General features: G+C 45.0%; 1 protein-coding gene across 49 annotated transcripts in view; it reads left to right on the top strand.

Moving 5' to 3' along the window:
* The window catches only part of INPP4A (inositol polyphosphate-4-phosphatase type I A), a 117,820-nt gene extending 108,856 nt beyond the window's left edge, over positions 1-8,964 (top strand). For 30 of the 49 annotated variants that reach the window (XM_081484509.1, XM_081484515.1, XM_081484527.1 and 27 more), the window contains one exon: positions 6,420-8,964. In XM_081484509.1, coding sequence (XP_081340635.1) covers positions 6,420-6,552 — 133 coding nt within the window. In that variant the 3' untranslated portion in view covers positions 6,553-8,964. Of the gene's footprint in view, positions 1-1,523; positions 4,827-6,419 lie in introns of those variants that run through there. The other 19 variants (XM_081484524.1, XM_081484502.1, XM_081484498.1 and 16 more) reach the window with 1 other exon arrangement.
* Positions 8,965-16,871: the final 7,907 nt, after the last annotated feature.

Genomic DNA, 16,871 nt, shown 5'->3' with positions numbered 1-16,871 from the left:
GAATTTTATAAAATCTTCATGGTGAGCATGTGTTACCTTAACAGTTGTTTAAGAAGTTAGTGAAAACAGCTTGCCTCTGCCGCCCCGGGGTCCTCACAGCTCCAGCCCAGGTGCCGTGCTCGCTGCCACCCTGTCTGCTTGACCTGTAGGCTCTGGCCACGTGCATCTGGTTACATGTCAGGGTGACCCCTCCTTCTGTTTTCTTGGTTATCCCGTGTTGGGAGACGTGTCTGTTCATCGGCTACAGGTCCAAGGTGGTGGGCCCGTAGCTGGTGTTTCTGGCTGTGGCGTGGCCAGGACCTGGGGTCAGCCTGGCACCCTAAGGGGGCGGCAGGAGATGTGTCTGTGCCCGTCTGTGGTTCCCTTGCTTTCCCGCTTGCATCTTACGCGATGGAAGAGCAGAGCATGCCGCGGGGGTGGGGCGGATGGAGCTGGGCTGGCGGACACCCAGGCTGTCTGTGTCCTGGAGACCCACAGTGAGCAGTGGCCAGCGCTGTGCTACAAGTGTTTGACAACCGGCTTGCTCCCAAAACAAAACCAACTACCCCCAAAGTGATCTGTCTGGTCTTTCAGTTGCTACGGCATAAACCCTCTCACTGGGGCCTGTTTCAGGCTGCCGAGAGACACCAGGGACCGGGGAGCTGGGGAGAGATGTGCCTGCTTGGCTCTCGCCGGCGGAGCCAATTCCAGCTCACTGCCAGTGGTGGCCCGCTGTCCCCAGCGCAGAATCAGCCTTTATAAGTAGCCCGGTGACCCCCGAGACTGCCCTGGCTGGGGACGTGACCACCAGTGCTCACAGCCAAGAAGTGTCCCCAGTCCTGTGGCATCCAGGCTCCTCCAGGAACCTGCCCTCCAAGCACTGCTTCCATAGCGCCAAAGGGGGACGCACCCAGAGCTTCCAGTGAGCTGGGCTCTTGATAGATGCCGTCTGGTAGAACGAGGCACCCTGCCGCTGCTCAGCCTGAAAGCCACGGCAGGTCCCTTGCGGGCTCTGCCTCCAGGGAAACTCGAGGGAAGCAGGTGTCATCTGGGTGCTTCATCAGGAGGCAGCCGTGGCGGAATCAGTTGCGTCCTGCCACTCAGGCATCTGTGAGAAGGTCAAACGCCCCAATGGTTCTTCATGTTCAGCCTGCTTTCTGGAGTCCACGTGCAGCCGCGTGTGCGAGCATGGCCGGGCAGCATGGCATGTGCTTGGCAGCCCCGGGAGCGAACATGGAAAACCATTTAGTCAGCCTACACGTGTTTGTTTTCAGTAGATTATGGTATTTTTTTCTTATTTTCACTTCTCTTTCTCTCTTTTTTCTTGTTAACTGTGCTCGTTTTGTTTCGGAATCCCTTTCACACCCGTTTCTGCATATCATCTTTTCTTTTTATTGTGGCTTCATTCCATTTTTTTTTTAATCTTATTTTTCGGTTCTCCTCTTTTTATCCCCCCATACTTTTGGAAAAAAAAATCCATTGCATGTGTCTCTTTTATTTTCCCTTTTTCTTTTCCTTTCTCCCAACCTTCTTCCTTTTCACAGCATTGGAACTCGGGAGGTAGTCACGCAGAAGAACTTGAGCGGCCTGGTGCCCGTCCGAGACTTAAGACTAGACCCCAGCCTCCTCTGTTCCATCCCTTTACTTGCTCTGAGCCCCAATTTACTGATTGTGTGGCTCTTTCTGAGCATAGCGTATCTGGTGGCCAAATTGCGTTGCAAATGAGTATCTTGATGAAAAATTAGTAAGTCACAAGAAAAATAAAAGTGCCAGAACTTGTCCAGCCACCATGTACCTAACAAGACAGAAGGAATGTGTCAGAGCATGGTCTGCCAAGAAATATTTCATGCCTTACAGTTTGTTGTTCTGAATGTAAATACCTGCCGAATTACTTCACCAAGAGGATGTGTCCGTTTCAGTTCTGTAGTTTTCAGTGCTTGTAACATGTTCTTGCAGAGCCCTGTCACTGCTTTGTTTAGCTGGCGTGGAATTACTTGTATCTAACCTCTTAACCTTCTGATGTAAAACTCTTTATTACCTGTATATCTTGTGTGCCCTGTTTCCTAGAGAGAGGAATTCTGTCAGAAGAGAATTTGTATATTTGATACTATTCTTTAAATGTACTGCTAACCTTTCCTTTCTTTCTGAAGAGAAATGAAAAGGGTAGATGCTTTCTCACTGGCTCATCTAGATACACCTATTCAATAGGACATGTACTTTCTGCTTTCATTTCAAAGCGTAGTCCCTAAAATTACAGTAGCAAACAGTTTGCAGAATCATCACATTCCCTTCTTTTGTTATTCCTTTCAAGTTGGGATGACCCAAAGCTGTGAGTACAGTAGCTCATTGTATCAAATCAGGCACATACAAGCACATAGAGATAACGTGTTGCCCGTGACTTTAGAATTACTCTTTTAAATCTTTAATGGTCACTGAACTGTTCTGGGAATTAATGCATATAGTAACAAAAGGCTTTTAAAGTTAGTATACTTATTTTTCCTGAAGTAGCAGTTTTCATTTAAAAGTTGGATGTATTTATTTTTCCTAAGGTAGCGATTTTCATTTTAAAAAAAACTTCATTTTTAGTATTTTTAATTTCAGTTTCAAGTCCTGATATCGTTTCTCTTACAAATCAAACATGGTTAATAACAACAACAAAATCAAAATTTACCAAAACACGAGACCTAACTTTTGGGCAGTTGTGCCAGATAGAGGTGTGAGAGAGAAAAGGCTACTTTGGTTTCTGTTCTCATTACTCTTAAATTTTGCATGGGGGCTGCACCACGAGGCTTGTGGAACCTGAGTTCCCTGACCAGGGATCAAACCTGGGCCTCGTGAGTGAAAGTGCTGAGTCCTAACCACTGGCCTGGTGAGGATTTCATCACTCTTTAACATGGCGGTGTCTGTAAAATGCGAGGGTGTGTAACCTTACCATTCCCAAGTGGAAAAAGGTGGCTAGACACCTCTGAAGGCAGCAGAGGGCTGCCTGTGTGAGAAAGAGGCCGTGGCTTCTCGGCTTTCCAGCTCAGGTTATGTTGTGCTTCTGTTTCGGCCTCCAGCTGGCTTCTCCCTGCACTGCATTCTTTGGAAGTGGGTTGTTTCTCTTCACCACCCTAGAAACACTGGAGAGAATTCAGAGAAGCTGGCTTTTCCAGAAGCTTCCCGTAGGCATACACATACATACCCCGTCCACCAGAAAATCTGGCCTCTCCATTGCCTCCCCCAGACTTCTAGAACTTACTCTGAGGTTTCTCTGGTTTGGCCTCAGATCTGAGTCTGGTTCTGGGAACAGCAGAGGCAGATGTGACTGGAGCAGCAGTGGACAACAGATGGCAGACACGGGCTTTAAATTCTAGGGTGACGGGGCCCCCTACTCACCCCCTGCATCCTAGACCTGAGCATGTGGGAGCGGAGGCCCCTCTGCCCACAGGTGCCACACGGCCACTCTGCCTCTTCTGGAGTGCATGCGGCGGCAGCTCTGTGCCCCAGCTCCCGTCCCCCTTCAGGAGGGAGGCACCCTGGTGAGCTGTAGCAACATGGCCCTGGTCACAGCTGAGGTGCTGCCAGCCTGTGACCCTGGAAAGCGGTGTCCTCCGCATGTCCCCCTCCACATCGAGGGGGCATGCTCCGAGATCCCCTTGTTGCCTTCCTGGGCAGAGGGCAGGCGGCGCCCACAGCCTCATGCCATAGCGCCCAGCCCTGTGTTGGGTGAAGCTCTCCTGCTGCCCCCGGAGTGGCACTCTGTGCTCACTACCAGGCCAGCAGAGGCCGTGTGTGGATGAGGGAGGCCCTTCTGACCACACACGGCCACCCTTCCTCTTCCCAGGCAGGGCCCACCGCCTAGCCAAGGGGGGCTGCAGCCAGCTAGACAAGGCCCCTGCAGGAGCCTCACAGACACCAGGGCCTGCCCCTGGATGTAGTGTTGGCTGCCAGGCCTTCCTGCCGCTGTAGGCTTGGCTGCTAAGAGAAGAGAGAAACAGATGGGAGGACAGAGGCTAAGATTCATGGTCTTGCTCTTCAGGAGCCAGTCAGAAGGCAGTACATTCTCACTCTGCAGTCATGAGGCTGTATGGAGAGAGGAACCACAAGATCAGCTGAGGCTCTGGGTGGTGGTGGTGGTTTAGAACATCTGAGGACAGAAGCCCAGTGTGCCTTGGGGCTGAGACTTTTTAATGTCATGAAGGCCTTGTGATGTCAGGCTAAATACATATGTGAAATCTTCTCTGCTTTAGTGAGAAACAGGCAGGATCATATAAGATGAGGAGATGGTTCAGGAAAGGGGAGTCACTGATACACTTGTTGATGGTTTGGGGTTGATTCTAAGCTTAATGCTAGCTCCAAGGCAGTTTCAGCACAGGTGACTCTAGGACAAAGACACTCACGTGTCCAGATAAGTTCTAAATTCTAAAGGGGAAGATCCCCTCCAGAAAAGAAAAACCAGAGCCATCATTAAAATGAGTTGCCTTGTGAGGTTTCAATACTAATTTTTTATTTAAAAAGTAGATGTTCTTGAAATAATTTGTCAATATACTTAAAAAATCATGAAGCTTTGAAATAATTAAAACCCTCTTTCTAAAAATCTAAGACCTTCTCAGTGTGCACTGTGGATTCCTAAAAATTATGCAGCCGTTGTGATGGATTTAAGTGGTTCTACCTTAGGACAAGGCGGGCCAGAAATGCCATTTACCACTGCACAGAGCCACCCCTCCACACCTGAGTGCCAGGTGCCAGGCAGAGCTTGTCTAAACACTGGGTGATAGAGCTGGTGTGCAGTCAGCCTCATCAGTCAGATTTTGTAAATTCACACCAAATTCAAACAGGAAAGTAAACACAACTTACAAATTAAAGTGTAACTTTGCCTGTAATTTCAAGTGTATTCAGCCAGCTAAACCAGTAATTAGCCTCTTTAACATGTAAATAAAAGGTAATGTTGAAGTTCACAAATTATTCTTTGTTCCTTAAAGCAGTTTGACGTTTATTAGCGATAGGTGGTTTCCAAAAAGTGTGTACATTTCTTTGTAAATGGAGAAGCCATATCTGAAATAGTCTGATAATGAAAGTTTCCAAAGATTAAAGAAGAACTTCTGTAGCTTCTGCTTCAAATAGAGTATTTTAATCCGATTACTGGATGTTAAACCAACATAATGTTTACCTCCTCCCGGGGCTCCCTGCTCATACGGCCCTGGCACTCAGCACAGATGTGACACACCTGGCTGAAGGCTTGGAGGCTCTGTGACAAAGCATATCTGAGCTTACTTTGTAACAAACAGGTGGATATTTTTCTAAACTACCTGCATTTATCTTTTGAATAAAATTGCTGTCTTACCAAAATTATTTTACATGTTCTTGATAATGAGATTGTCATTTTCACCGTAAAAGGCTTGAGCAATTGCCACTGATATTTTTTTTAAATGCATGACAGTGGTCTTCTTACAACTTGAAATACTTTTTTTTAAAATCACTGTTTCTTGGTAACTGCAAATTTTGCATCTCATACGGGGATTTTGTACTAAAGTTGATAACTAGTTGATTTAACTGTCAGTCTTAGGATAATATAAAATTATCAACCCCTCCTACTGTGCTACAGGAAGTCATTCCTGTTTGGAATCACTTTTGCCTGTGGATCCGCTGTTGACCAGAACATCCCCCAAAGAGCTCCCCTGAGGTACCACTGGGGACGTGAGGCCTGCTCATCCTCCTGCAGAGCATCTGCTTTGCCTACTGGGTTGCCATGACAACCTGTGATCAGTGCAGCAGGAGTGGCTGGTGGCAGGTTCTCTAGGGAAGGGCCCCCGCAGGCTCTCACTGGCTCAGTGGAGCTCTTCAAAGAGGTGACCTTGGTGGGGTCACTTCTTCAGGACGCTCCAGCACCGAGAGCTGTGCAGCCACCGCCCAGGCCCACAGCATGGCTGTGTGCCCAGGATGCATTTCCTAGGTTGCAGCAGCTTGTGAGAGCCACCTTCTGAGCCAGACAGGTTTGCTACATGTTAAAGGAAGGAAAATCAGCGTTTTGAATTTGAGACCGTTAACAGCCTTTGCCCATAGAGAAAAATGCAGCTTTTTATAAAGTCTCAGCAAGAGTAGCACTGTTCCCACTGAATTTTCTGTGTGACAGACCCTTTGAACCACTAGTTAGGATCTACTTCTCAGATAAACCAGATGTGAAATACATGAAATCCTTAAAAAAAAAAAAAAAAAAAAGCCATCTTTCGGAAGGGCGACCTTGCAGTCCCAGACAGGCCATGTCCATCTCTTTGCTTCTTAACTACCTCGTTCAGAAACCCGCCATCTTGCATGTATTGTCGTAAGTGAGCCTGGCACCCATTTAAACTAATCAACTTTTTTTTAATGTTATGAAAATAATCATTTCATCTGAGTTTAAGTCTTTTCTTTTTTCCTTTTTTACTGCTGTCATTTCTTGTGCTTGTTTTTTTCCCCAGTGAGGGTTGTCGAAGAGAAAATACAATGAAGAATGTTGGAAGTCGCAAATATGCGTTTAATTCCCTGCAGCTGAAGGCTTTCCCCAAGCATTACAGGCCTCCTGAAGGGACTTACGGAAAAGTTGAAACATGAACACACGGTTTCCTCTAATTAGCTGTTACGTAATAAATGTGGGTACCCTCTAGTGTCATACATGAATTCTTCAAGACGACCTGAAGGATTGGTTTTTACTTTTGTGTTTTTTAAAATATTTCACTAAAGAGTCTATGGAGCATGTGTTTTTTTGCGTTGGAATCCATAGCAGGTATTGTCGGGCTCACTACCGTGGATAGTAACAACTGCCCCTTCAAGTAGCCTTCAGCCGTAACCACACGGATATCAGTAGTTACCTGTATGAACCAAGCCAGGTGCATCTGAAATGCTGAAACTTTTTAAAATGCCCACTTAGGCAGCTGCTCACCTTATTTTTCTACTGAGTAACTCAAACTTGAACATTGATTTACAACTTACTTTTTAAAAATCCCCATGGAAAACAGTAAACAGTTTAAATGATTGGATCCTAGGCAGACCACTAAATGTGAAATGTTAAAAGGAAGTTTTGGGGAAAGAAGCTTGCTGTCTCATGCCAGGAGGGCAAGTGTGTCTGATGCATCGGCCCGCCAGTGCCTACACAGGTGGAACCAGAAGTTGAAGGAAAGGCTGATAAATCAGCCTGCGGGAAGATCTGTCAGAAGACAGCACCTGCAGAGCCACCCACAGTGGGGTCACCTCTGTCCCTTAGGGAACAAGGTGTCTGGGGGAGGTGGTGAGGCCAGCTGTCTCACGCCCTGGCCCAGGGCATGTCTCCCCACTTCTCTCTGGCTCAGGACCTCTCATGTGGTACGTCTGATGCCTGTCAGTCAACAATGGGGAATTTTGCATAGAGACAGTGGACACCTAAATATTTTACAAATAGGTCTCTGGTGGGTTTCTCAAATTTTTTTGGCCTTCGAGAAGATAATACAATCATGTTTGAATGTCTGATGAAAGTGTCTTTAGGTTTGCAATAATTGTTACTACCCTCTACTCAATTCTATTATGTAAGATGGCTGTTGAGAAAGTTGAACGGTCTCCTGAAATGAGATTTTTGAAAGGGATTAATGGGCCATAAGACTTAGGAATTTCATAGAAAATTATGTTTGGTCATCTATTCTAAGATGATGAGTCATCTGCACAGAGCAGAGTTTTTTTCTTAGTTTATATGTTTTATCAATTGTTTTTTTATCATTATTATGTTTACATGTTATTTAAAAGGCTATAAAAGAAATACATGTGGCACATATTCATGATGCTGATCCTAAAGATTTGTGAACCCTTAGGAAGTTCCTGTGTCTGAAATTCTAAATGTTATTCTTTGGGCTCCCTTAGAAATGCCACCGGGCAACAAGTAACAGACTTGGGCCTGGGGAGCACAGGCAAGACCACCCCTTGCAGGGATGGAGGGTGGGCATCAGGTATGGGTGAAACCAGATGACCTCACAGACCCCCTCCTCCTCAGACGTCAGTTCACACACGGAGCCTGCCGTCCCCCGACACCCACTGGTGAGTGTGAACTGGTGTGGAGGGTGAGTCAGTAAGGCACATGGAAGCAGAGAAACTTGCCCAGCAAGCCCACTGTACCGCTGCTGTCAGGTTCTCCTGCTGTGTCCATCCCTGTCCAAAGATGGCTTCATGATGGCACGTTTAGTCTCTCACCTCCACCATTTCATTGTCTAGTTATCTCTACATTTCCATCTTTACTCACTTTAACATCACTACCTTTTAAAAAATTCCTTTGAATTTTTAATATTATTCATACAACTTTCCGATTTTTTTTTTTCTGAAGAGCATTACCTGCATTTATCAAAAGGGAATACAGCAAATGCTGTGTCATCTGTTAGCAGTTTTGCATGTGGCACCTTTTTGTGAATATTCTGATTTGGTCTACATATTATGGCACCAGAAAACTCTAAGACTTGGCTAATCACATAGAAGATATTCTGGTTGCAGTATTCCACCTGAGCGTGACTCCCTGGCTCCTGTGTGACAGTGGGTCTCCCAGCAGCACTGGGCACTTGGCACACTCGCTGAGTGGGGGCCATGCTGCTCACCATGATAGCCGCGGCTACTCAGGTCACACGGGAGCTTTGCGTTTCCCACTGCAGAAGATAGGCAGTGGTCCAGGTTTCTGTAAAACAAGGGTTCCATCCAGTGTTCCTTAGAAGGCCCCCACTTAGAAATATCGAGACGTACTGAAAACTCAGATGGGTTCTGTCAAAGCATCTGCAGCACAGCTGCCTTTGGTTTCCTTTAAAACATGTACAAACATTGTACAATACAGTTTTGTCCCTACACAATTGTATTTGCCAAGCTTAGTGCATTAAGGTACTTTTATTTATTTGTTTTGGACAGTATTAATAAACATATAGTTACTGTTTTATATATTCTTAGCTCATTCAAAGCCATGTGTGCTATAAATGTGCGAGTCTATAGAATGACAAATAATAAACAACTGACAACATGAAACCTGGCCTGAGTCATTCTGTTACTGAAGATGGTCTGGGGCCAGCACCTGGCTGGACCATCACTGATGGGCACTGCATTGCGTGGTGTCTGTAAACATGAAGATTCTTGTTTATAGCCCTGTTTGCATGTCAGATTTTGTGTGTACCCTGTAAGAGTGGAATTTGCAATTAAGCCCTGCTGGCTTTCAAAGCCAAATGCTCTGGGGGTCCCTCTTCCCAAAGCTGGAGCCTGACCTGGGGCTCAGAACTCACTCTTATGGGGGGACCCTCTGCAGTATGTAAACTGTCTGTGGGCTGGCCACCGGGGATATGCGATTTAATTATATTGCTAGCGTATCTCCCTGTCTTGCTGTGGTTCCTTCTTTATGTCTTTGGTTGTGGAGTATCTTTTTTAGGTTCTGGTCTTTTTTATCGATGGCTGTTCAGCAGGCTATTGTGGTCTGGGTGTGCTCATGAGAGGAGGTTAGCTCAAGGCCCTGCTACTCTGCCAACCTGTCCCAGAAACCGAGGACATGTTAAGCCAAGGTCATTGTGCTGTCCACAGGATGGACCGTGTGTGCACAGTAAGTATCAGAGAAAAAGCCCCTTATGCCTCCAGCAGGAGACAGGAGGAACAATTCCTCAGATCTGTGTGCAGCGTGGACACAGCGGGCAGAGGTGAGACTGCTGGCGTCATGTCTTTCTGAGTGTGTTAGCTCTGCTCATATCTTCCCATGTCCATAAGTGTGGGTGGCTGGCCATCCGTCTGTGACTCGGTGAAATGTTGCCCCGTGGTCTGGTTGTTCACTGTGTTGCACCCTGTGCTTGGCACAGCTGACTGGGATCTCTGTCGGACAGGTTCCTAGCAGTAGAAACTAAAGGATAGTAGTACAGCTAAAGGATAATTTAAATGTTCTGAAATTTTTGGACTTTTAATATTACCACAGTACTCAAAAAGTTAACCTACCACCTGGAACACCAGCCTTTCCCTTTCTCATTGGAGCTGGAGATGGCACCTTGTTTCACTTCTATTTCTTTGATTACTCTGAAACTGAACACGTTTTATACTATATTCATGCTTTGCGCAACTTCGACTGTTGATCTTTTTCATGTGACTGTTTTTAATACTATATTCTTGTCATATTTTGCAGTTTTTAAAAAAACCCATTTGTCAATTGTCTTTTGGTTTCATTGATGGTAGGTATGGGGTCTGCGTGCTAAGTTGCTTCAGTTGTGTCTGACTTTTTGTGACCCTATGAACCATACCCCACCAGACTCCTGTCCACGAGATTCTCCAGATAATACTAGAGTGGGTTGCATGCCCTCCTCCAGGGGATCTTCCTGACCCAGGGATCGAACCCCCAGCTCTTACGTCTCCTGCACTGCAGGTGGGTTCATTACGGCCGAGGTACTGGGGAAGCCCACGTAGGGGGGTCTACAGAAGTGAAAACATGTTATGTGATGAGGTACACCTCTTTTCATTTTGCTGTTTATTCTGAAATCCACGAAGAGGACGTCATGCTGTGTCCTCACTGCAGGATAGCACTGTGCTTGTCTCCTTGCACACCCACGGTTTAAATCCACTTATGATTCCTGCCTTTGCTCTGATACTGAGGTTATGTAAAAATTATTCACCTGTTCTTACTTCTAGTGCTTTGATGGCTGCTTTACATTTAGAGCAATTCATCTGGAATTATTTTTGGCATAAGGCATGAGTTGTATTTGCTACAGTCAGCATGACTCCCTCCTCTAAGCTAGCCCGAATGTTGCTTCTTTAAAGAGAAGGTAAGAAGCTTTAAGACACTGGCCACGGTCACCAGGCACTTCCTGCTGCTGCTGCTGCTAAGTCACTTCAGTCGTGTCCGACTCTGTGTGACCCCATGGATGGCAGCCCACCAGGCTCCCCCGTCCATGGGATTCTCCAGGCAAGAGTACTGAAGTGGGGTACCATCACCTTCTCTGGGCACTTCCTGCTGCCCCTCCTCAATGCCACCCTGGGTTTCTGTTCCAGCCTGTAGTGGGTGACTTGGTTCAGTTGGGCTGCTTGGTTCTAGGGGCAGTGACCAGGGAGGTTCTGATCTGAGGAAGTTAAGAGGAACTGGCTGTTAGGAGTTCCCGTTTGTAATTTTGCTGAGGACAAAGACAATCCTGTTGAAACAGTGCTATTGAAAGGGCCCTTACTTTTGTTACTTTCTTGAAGGCTGTTCTAACCGGTTTCCTTTTTAAAAAAACATTTTTGACACAGTTGATTTACAATGTTGTGTTATTATTTTCTGGTATATGGCACAGTGACTCAGTCATGTATCTGTATATATATTCTTTCATATTTTCTACTAGAGGTTTTCACAAGTTACTGAATATAGTTCACTGTACTATATATAGTAATGTGTATATGGTAATCCCAAACTTCTATCCCTCTCCCCACTTCTCCTACAGTAGCCATAGGTTTGTTTTGTATGTCTGAGAGAGTTTCTGTGTGTGCGCTTTTTAAAATTATGGCTGTACTGCAGCAGGTGGAATCTAGTTCCTTGACGAGAGATCAAACCCTGGGCCGCCTGCTTTGGGAGCACGGAGCCTTAACCACTGGACCATCAGGGAAGTTCCTATTTCTGTTTCATAGAAGTTCATTTCTACCAATTTTAGACTCCACATATAGGTGATACGTTTCTGTCTGATAATCTCTAGGGCTACCTATGTTGCTGCAAATGGCATTATTTCATTTTTTATGCTGAGTAGTATTCCATTGTGTATATACACACACACCCCACATATTCTTTATCCATTCATCTGCTGATGGACATTTAGGTGGCTTCCATGCCTTGGCTGTTGTAAATAGTGCTGCAGTGAACACTGGGATGCACGTATCTTTTTGAATTAGTTTTCTCCACATGTATGCCCAGGAGTGGGATTGCTGGATCATATGGTAACTCTGTTTAGTTTAAGGAACCTCCACACTGCTTTCCGTAGTGGCTGCACCAATTTACATTCTATGTTCTTTGCTGAAATATCAACCAGTAAGTTGGAACCATTTTTGACTGCTCCTTGCAGTATCCACCCCTAGCCTCATGTGCTCCTGTATTGTATTAATGAGGTTGAGCTTCCTGCCCAGGGTGACCCCTCAGTCAGGTGGCAGAGCTCCCAGCGTTGCCTTCTGTTCTGGGCTGGCGAGCACCAGCAGCTATGCCAGTAGAAGGGCCAGGCCTCATGTCTGGACATCCTCTAGGGAGCCAGCACCTTCTGGCAAGAAGGCCTTGTGAAACTCTCCATGTGGAGATGAACCAACTCTTCCTTCCCCCAAATGTCTTCCCTTACAAGCCTCTCTGAAGTTTTTTTTTTTTTTTTTTTTTTTAACTGCAGGTGCTGCTCTGCAGTATATGAACCCTAGTCCAGGAGCACAAAAAGTTCCCTGAGACAGTACAGCTCAGGGTGCTTGACCTGCCCCATACTGCTCACGGGGGCTGCCCAGAGGGAAGGCAGAGCTGCCCTACAGGTGGTGATGACTCTTTATATACTTTAAATGTACCCTCCTCAGAGGCCCTTTTCGAAAGTAGGAAGTAATTACATTTACAGTGGATCAACTCGAGTATTTGAGTAAGGAAAATAGAAATGAAAATTAAGTCCCTTAGAAGTAAGATCTGCCTTTAATTCCCACGAACACCCAGCAGCACATCACTGGAGGGGGGAAGTGATTGGAGAGATGGAAACTTCTATTTAGCACACTCCATGCTCCCAACAGGATCCTGGAAGCAAAAGAGTACCGGCCAGAATAGACCATCCAGTGCTTTGTTTATACCGATTGTGGGTGATGACACCCACAGGTTGGCCCAAGGGTCAGCCCACAATGTGTCTGTACGTCAAATGGCGATGTCTAGGTGGAGAGCGCAGGTGGGGGCTTTGCTGTGTTCTGAACTGCAGCAGGGCCCTGTGAGTGGACCTACCCAGGGCACCTCCCACACCCACAACTTAGCCTGTGCCATTCAGGGGAGGATCCTCTCCTCAGTCTTAGATTGGGCAAATGGGTAATAACTTTGTCTTCTTTTTATTACAGCTCTCACTACCTAGGCTCTCACACAGATTCCACACTCCCAAGTCCCCCACCTCGGATCCCCTTTGGGCTTCTGCACTCCTTTGCACTGACTCCTTCCTGCACCAGACTTCCAGTGGGCCTATTAGGCCAGTCCAGGCAGGTCTACATTTAATCCCTCTCTGTTTTACCCTTTAACACACAATAGCCAGGCTGAAGAGAACAGGAAACACGTGCTTGTTCTCAGTGAGGAGGAACCTATCTGTGTTAGAGCGGTGAAGGCAGGGGTGTGGCACTTCGTCCCTACCTCCCTAATGCTCGCCTCGCTCTTGGCCTCTGTGGTTGCTCTCCTGGCCCTTCTCTGCCTCTGACCACCCCTCTTCACTTTCACTGGCTGTTGTCCTCCACCCGCCACCAACACTGTGGTGGTCCCTAGAGCTCTTCTATCACACTTCATATGACACTCCTGAAAAATCTTGTTAGTCATTCATATAGAATAAATTACCAATTATTTGGTAAGCAGTTACCAAATAATTTGCTAATGACCCTCAATTTTCCAGATCCATCCTAGACTCTGCCCACATTCATCTGAACATCAACCACATGCCAGCCATTCTACCTGAGTGTCTCGCTGGTGTCCCAAACACAGCATGTCAACACCAAACTCACATTCTGTCCTCCAGACTAGCTGAGCTCTCCTAGGATAAATGACCTCCCCTTCCACCCTGGGTCACCTTCCTCCCTGTCCCTCCACATCCCACCAGCCACTAAGATCCTGTCTCTTCAATCCATCCCATAATTTCCATCCACATAATCACAGCCCTGGTCCATGTCTGAGTTCCTTCTGATCTAGACCACTTTCCCTCAGCTTTCCTATTCCTCTTTTCAAGGCCCATTTCAGACAAATTGCCCTCTTTTATGGTAATTTCTATCCACAAGATGAGCTGACCCTTAAAAAAAAAAGTTCCCCTAGTCAGTGTTGAATATATACCTATTATATTATGCATATCTCGTTCATCATGTTACTTACTTTTTACTTTATCCAGCATGTTACTTTGAGTTACAGCAGCAAGTATAATGCCTCACACAGGAGCTACTCAAAAAAGTTTACTGAATGGAAAGATGTTTTTGATCAATTAAAATCTTACCTGATTCATTACTAGACTATTGCTTTTCTCTATATAAGCAGCTAAAACACATTATAAGGAATCAAATTCAACAGCTCAAGGGAGAAGGCAAGCTTAATAGCATACAGGACAAACAGCAGGACAGTGGTTTTCTCTGGGGGTGAGCAAGAGGGTCTCTGAAAAATGTCAGGCATTACCGAGGGTTCAGACATTATTCCACTGATCTGGATGCTACTTATACATAATCTACTTTATAGTTAATCGATAAATTATAAAAATACTGTTATCGGGACCAGCCTCATACACCCAGTGGGCAGGCCCCAAAATTCTGCAAGACAAAAGGCAGTGGCACAATATATTTAAAGTGATAAAAGGGGAAAAGCCTACAAACTAATAATAATCCACCCAACAAAGCTTTCGTTCTGGTTTGATGGAGAGATCAAACATTTTACAGACAAGCAAAAGCTATTTAAAGAGTTCAAGCACCACAAAACCAGCTTTACAAGAAATGTTAAAAGAACTTCTCTAAGTGAAAAAGAAAAGGCTAGGAGGAGAAAAATGAGAATCATGAAAGGAAGAAGCTCACTGCTAAAGTTAGAAAATTAACACCTTATTGACCAGGGAAATTTTGTAGAAACTAACGCCTGTGGCTGGTGATTTGTTATGTAAGTAAATGTTGAAATGTATCCAGTCAATCCATAACCTTTGGGTAACAAAAGACATATTAATGTGTCTCTAGTCAATAATGTGTTAACCATGTACAAAGCTAGTAGGAGGTTAAAGTAGTAAAATCATCTATATCCTCAATAAGTAGTTACTGGTTACGTAAATATTTAAAATATGAAAACTGGTATTTGTTGAGGGAGAGGAGCAAAAATACAGGGTTAGTTACAATGCATTTGAAGTTATGAGATTAGCAACTTATATATAAAATAACGTACATGCACCAAAAAAAGGAATCATAACTCTGAAGACAGTCATCAAATCACAAGGGAAGAAAAGAAAAGAAGGAAGATGAACAAGAACTACGAAAACAATCCCCAAACAACTAATGAGCTAAATGCTCCAATCAAAAGACAGTGATGGCTATTTCTTTAGAAACTAGAACTAAAACTGCCATATGACCCAGCAATCCCACTGCTGGGCATATGCCCTGAGAAAATCATAATTCAAAAAGATAAATGTACCTCAATGTCCACTGCAGGACCATTTACAACAAGACATGGAAGCAACCTAGATGTCCATCAACATATGAATAAAGAGGTGGTACATATATACAATGGAATATTACTCAGCCATAAAAATGAACACATTTGAGTCAGTTCTAGTGAGGTGTATAACCCTTGAGCCTGCTATACAGAGTGAAGTAAATCAGAAAGAAAAAAACATATATATATATATATATATATATATGGAAATCTAGAAGAATGGTACTGACATACCTATTTGCAGAACAGGAACACTGAGACACAGACATAGACTTGTGGACACAGCAGGGGAAGGAGAGGGTGGGACAAACTGAGGAGCATTGAAACATGTATTACTGTATGTAAAACAGATAGCTAATGGGAAGCTGCTGTAAAACACAGGGAGCTCAACCTGGTGCGCTTTGACAACCAAGAGGGGTGAGATGGGGTGGAAGGGAATGGGAGGTTTAACAGGAGGGGACACGTGTATACTTACGGCTGATTCATCACTGCTCTAGGGCAGAATTCCATCACCTCCACTAGCTTTGTTCGTAGTGATGCTTTCTAAGGCCCACTTGACTTCACATTCCAGGATGTCTGGCTCTAGGTGAGTGATCACACCATCGTGATTATCTGTGTCGTGAAGATCTTTTTTGTACAGTTCTTCTGTGTATTCTTGCCACCTCTTCTTAATATCTTCTGCTTCTGTTAGGTCCATACCATTTCTGTCCTTTATCGAGCCTATCTTTGCATGAAATGTTCCTTTGGTATCTCTAATTTTCTTGAAGAGGTCTCTAGTCTTTCCCAATCTGTTGTTTTCCTCTATTTGTTTGCACTGATCGCTGAGGAAGGCTTTCTTATCTCTCCTTGCTATTCTTTGGAACTCTGCATTCAGATGAGAATATCTTTCCTTTTCTCCTTTGCTTTTCGCTTCTCTTCTCTTCCCAGCTATCTGTAAGGCCTCCTCAGACAGCCATTTTGCTTTTTTGCATTTCTTTTCCATGGGGATTTTCTTGATCCCTGTCTCCTGTACAATGTCACGAACGTCTGTCCATAGTTCATCAGGCATTCTGTCTATCAGGTCTAGTCCCTTAAATCTATTTGTCACTTCCACTGTATACTCATAAGGGATCTGATCTAGGTCATACCTGAATGGTCTAGTGGTTTTCCCTACTTTCTTCAATTTAAGTCTGAATTTGGCAATAAGCAGTTCATGATCTGAGCCACAGTCTGCTCCCGGTCTTGTTTTTGCTGACTGTATAGAGCTTCTCCATCTTTGGCTGCAAAGAATATAATCAATCTGATTTCGGTGTTGACCATCTGGTGATGTCCACGTGTAGAGTCTTCTCTTGTGTTGTTGGAATAGGGTGTTTGCTATTACCAGTGCGTTCTCGTGGCAAAACTCTATTAGCCTTTGCCCTGCTTCATTCTGTACTCCAAGGCCAAACCTGCCTGTTACGCCAGGTGTTTCTTGACTTCCTACTTTTGCATTCCAGTCCCCTATAATGAAAAGGACATCTTTTTTGGGTGTTAGTTCTAGAAGGTCTTGTAGGTCTTCATAGAATCGTTCAACTTCAGCTTCTTCGGCGTT

The sequence above is a fragment of the Giraffa tippelskirchi genome, chromosome 4 (assembly GCF_054371585.1).
Source record: "Giraffa tippelskirchi isolate mGirTip1 chromosome 4, T2T-mGirTip1v1.2.pri, whole genome shotgun sequence".
Taxonomy (NCBI): domain Eukaryota; kingdom Metazoa; phylum Chordata; class Mammalia; order Artiodactyla; family Giraffidae; genus Giraffa; species Giraffa tippelskirchi.
This window is presented reverse-complemented; position numbering and strand designations above follow the sequence as displayed.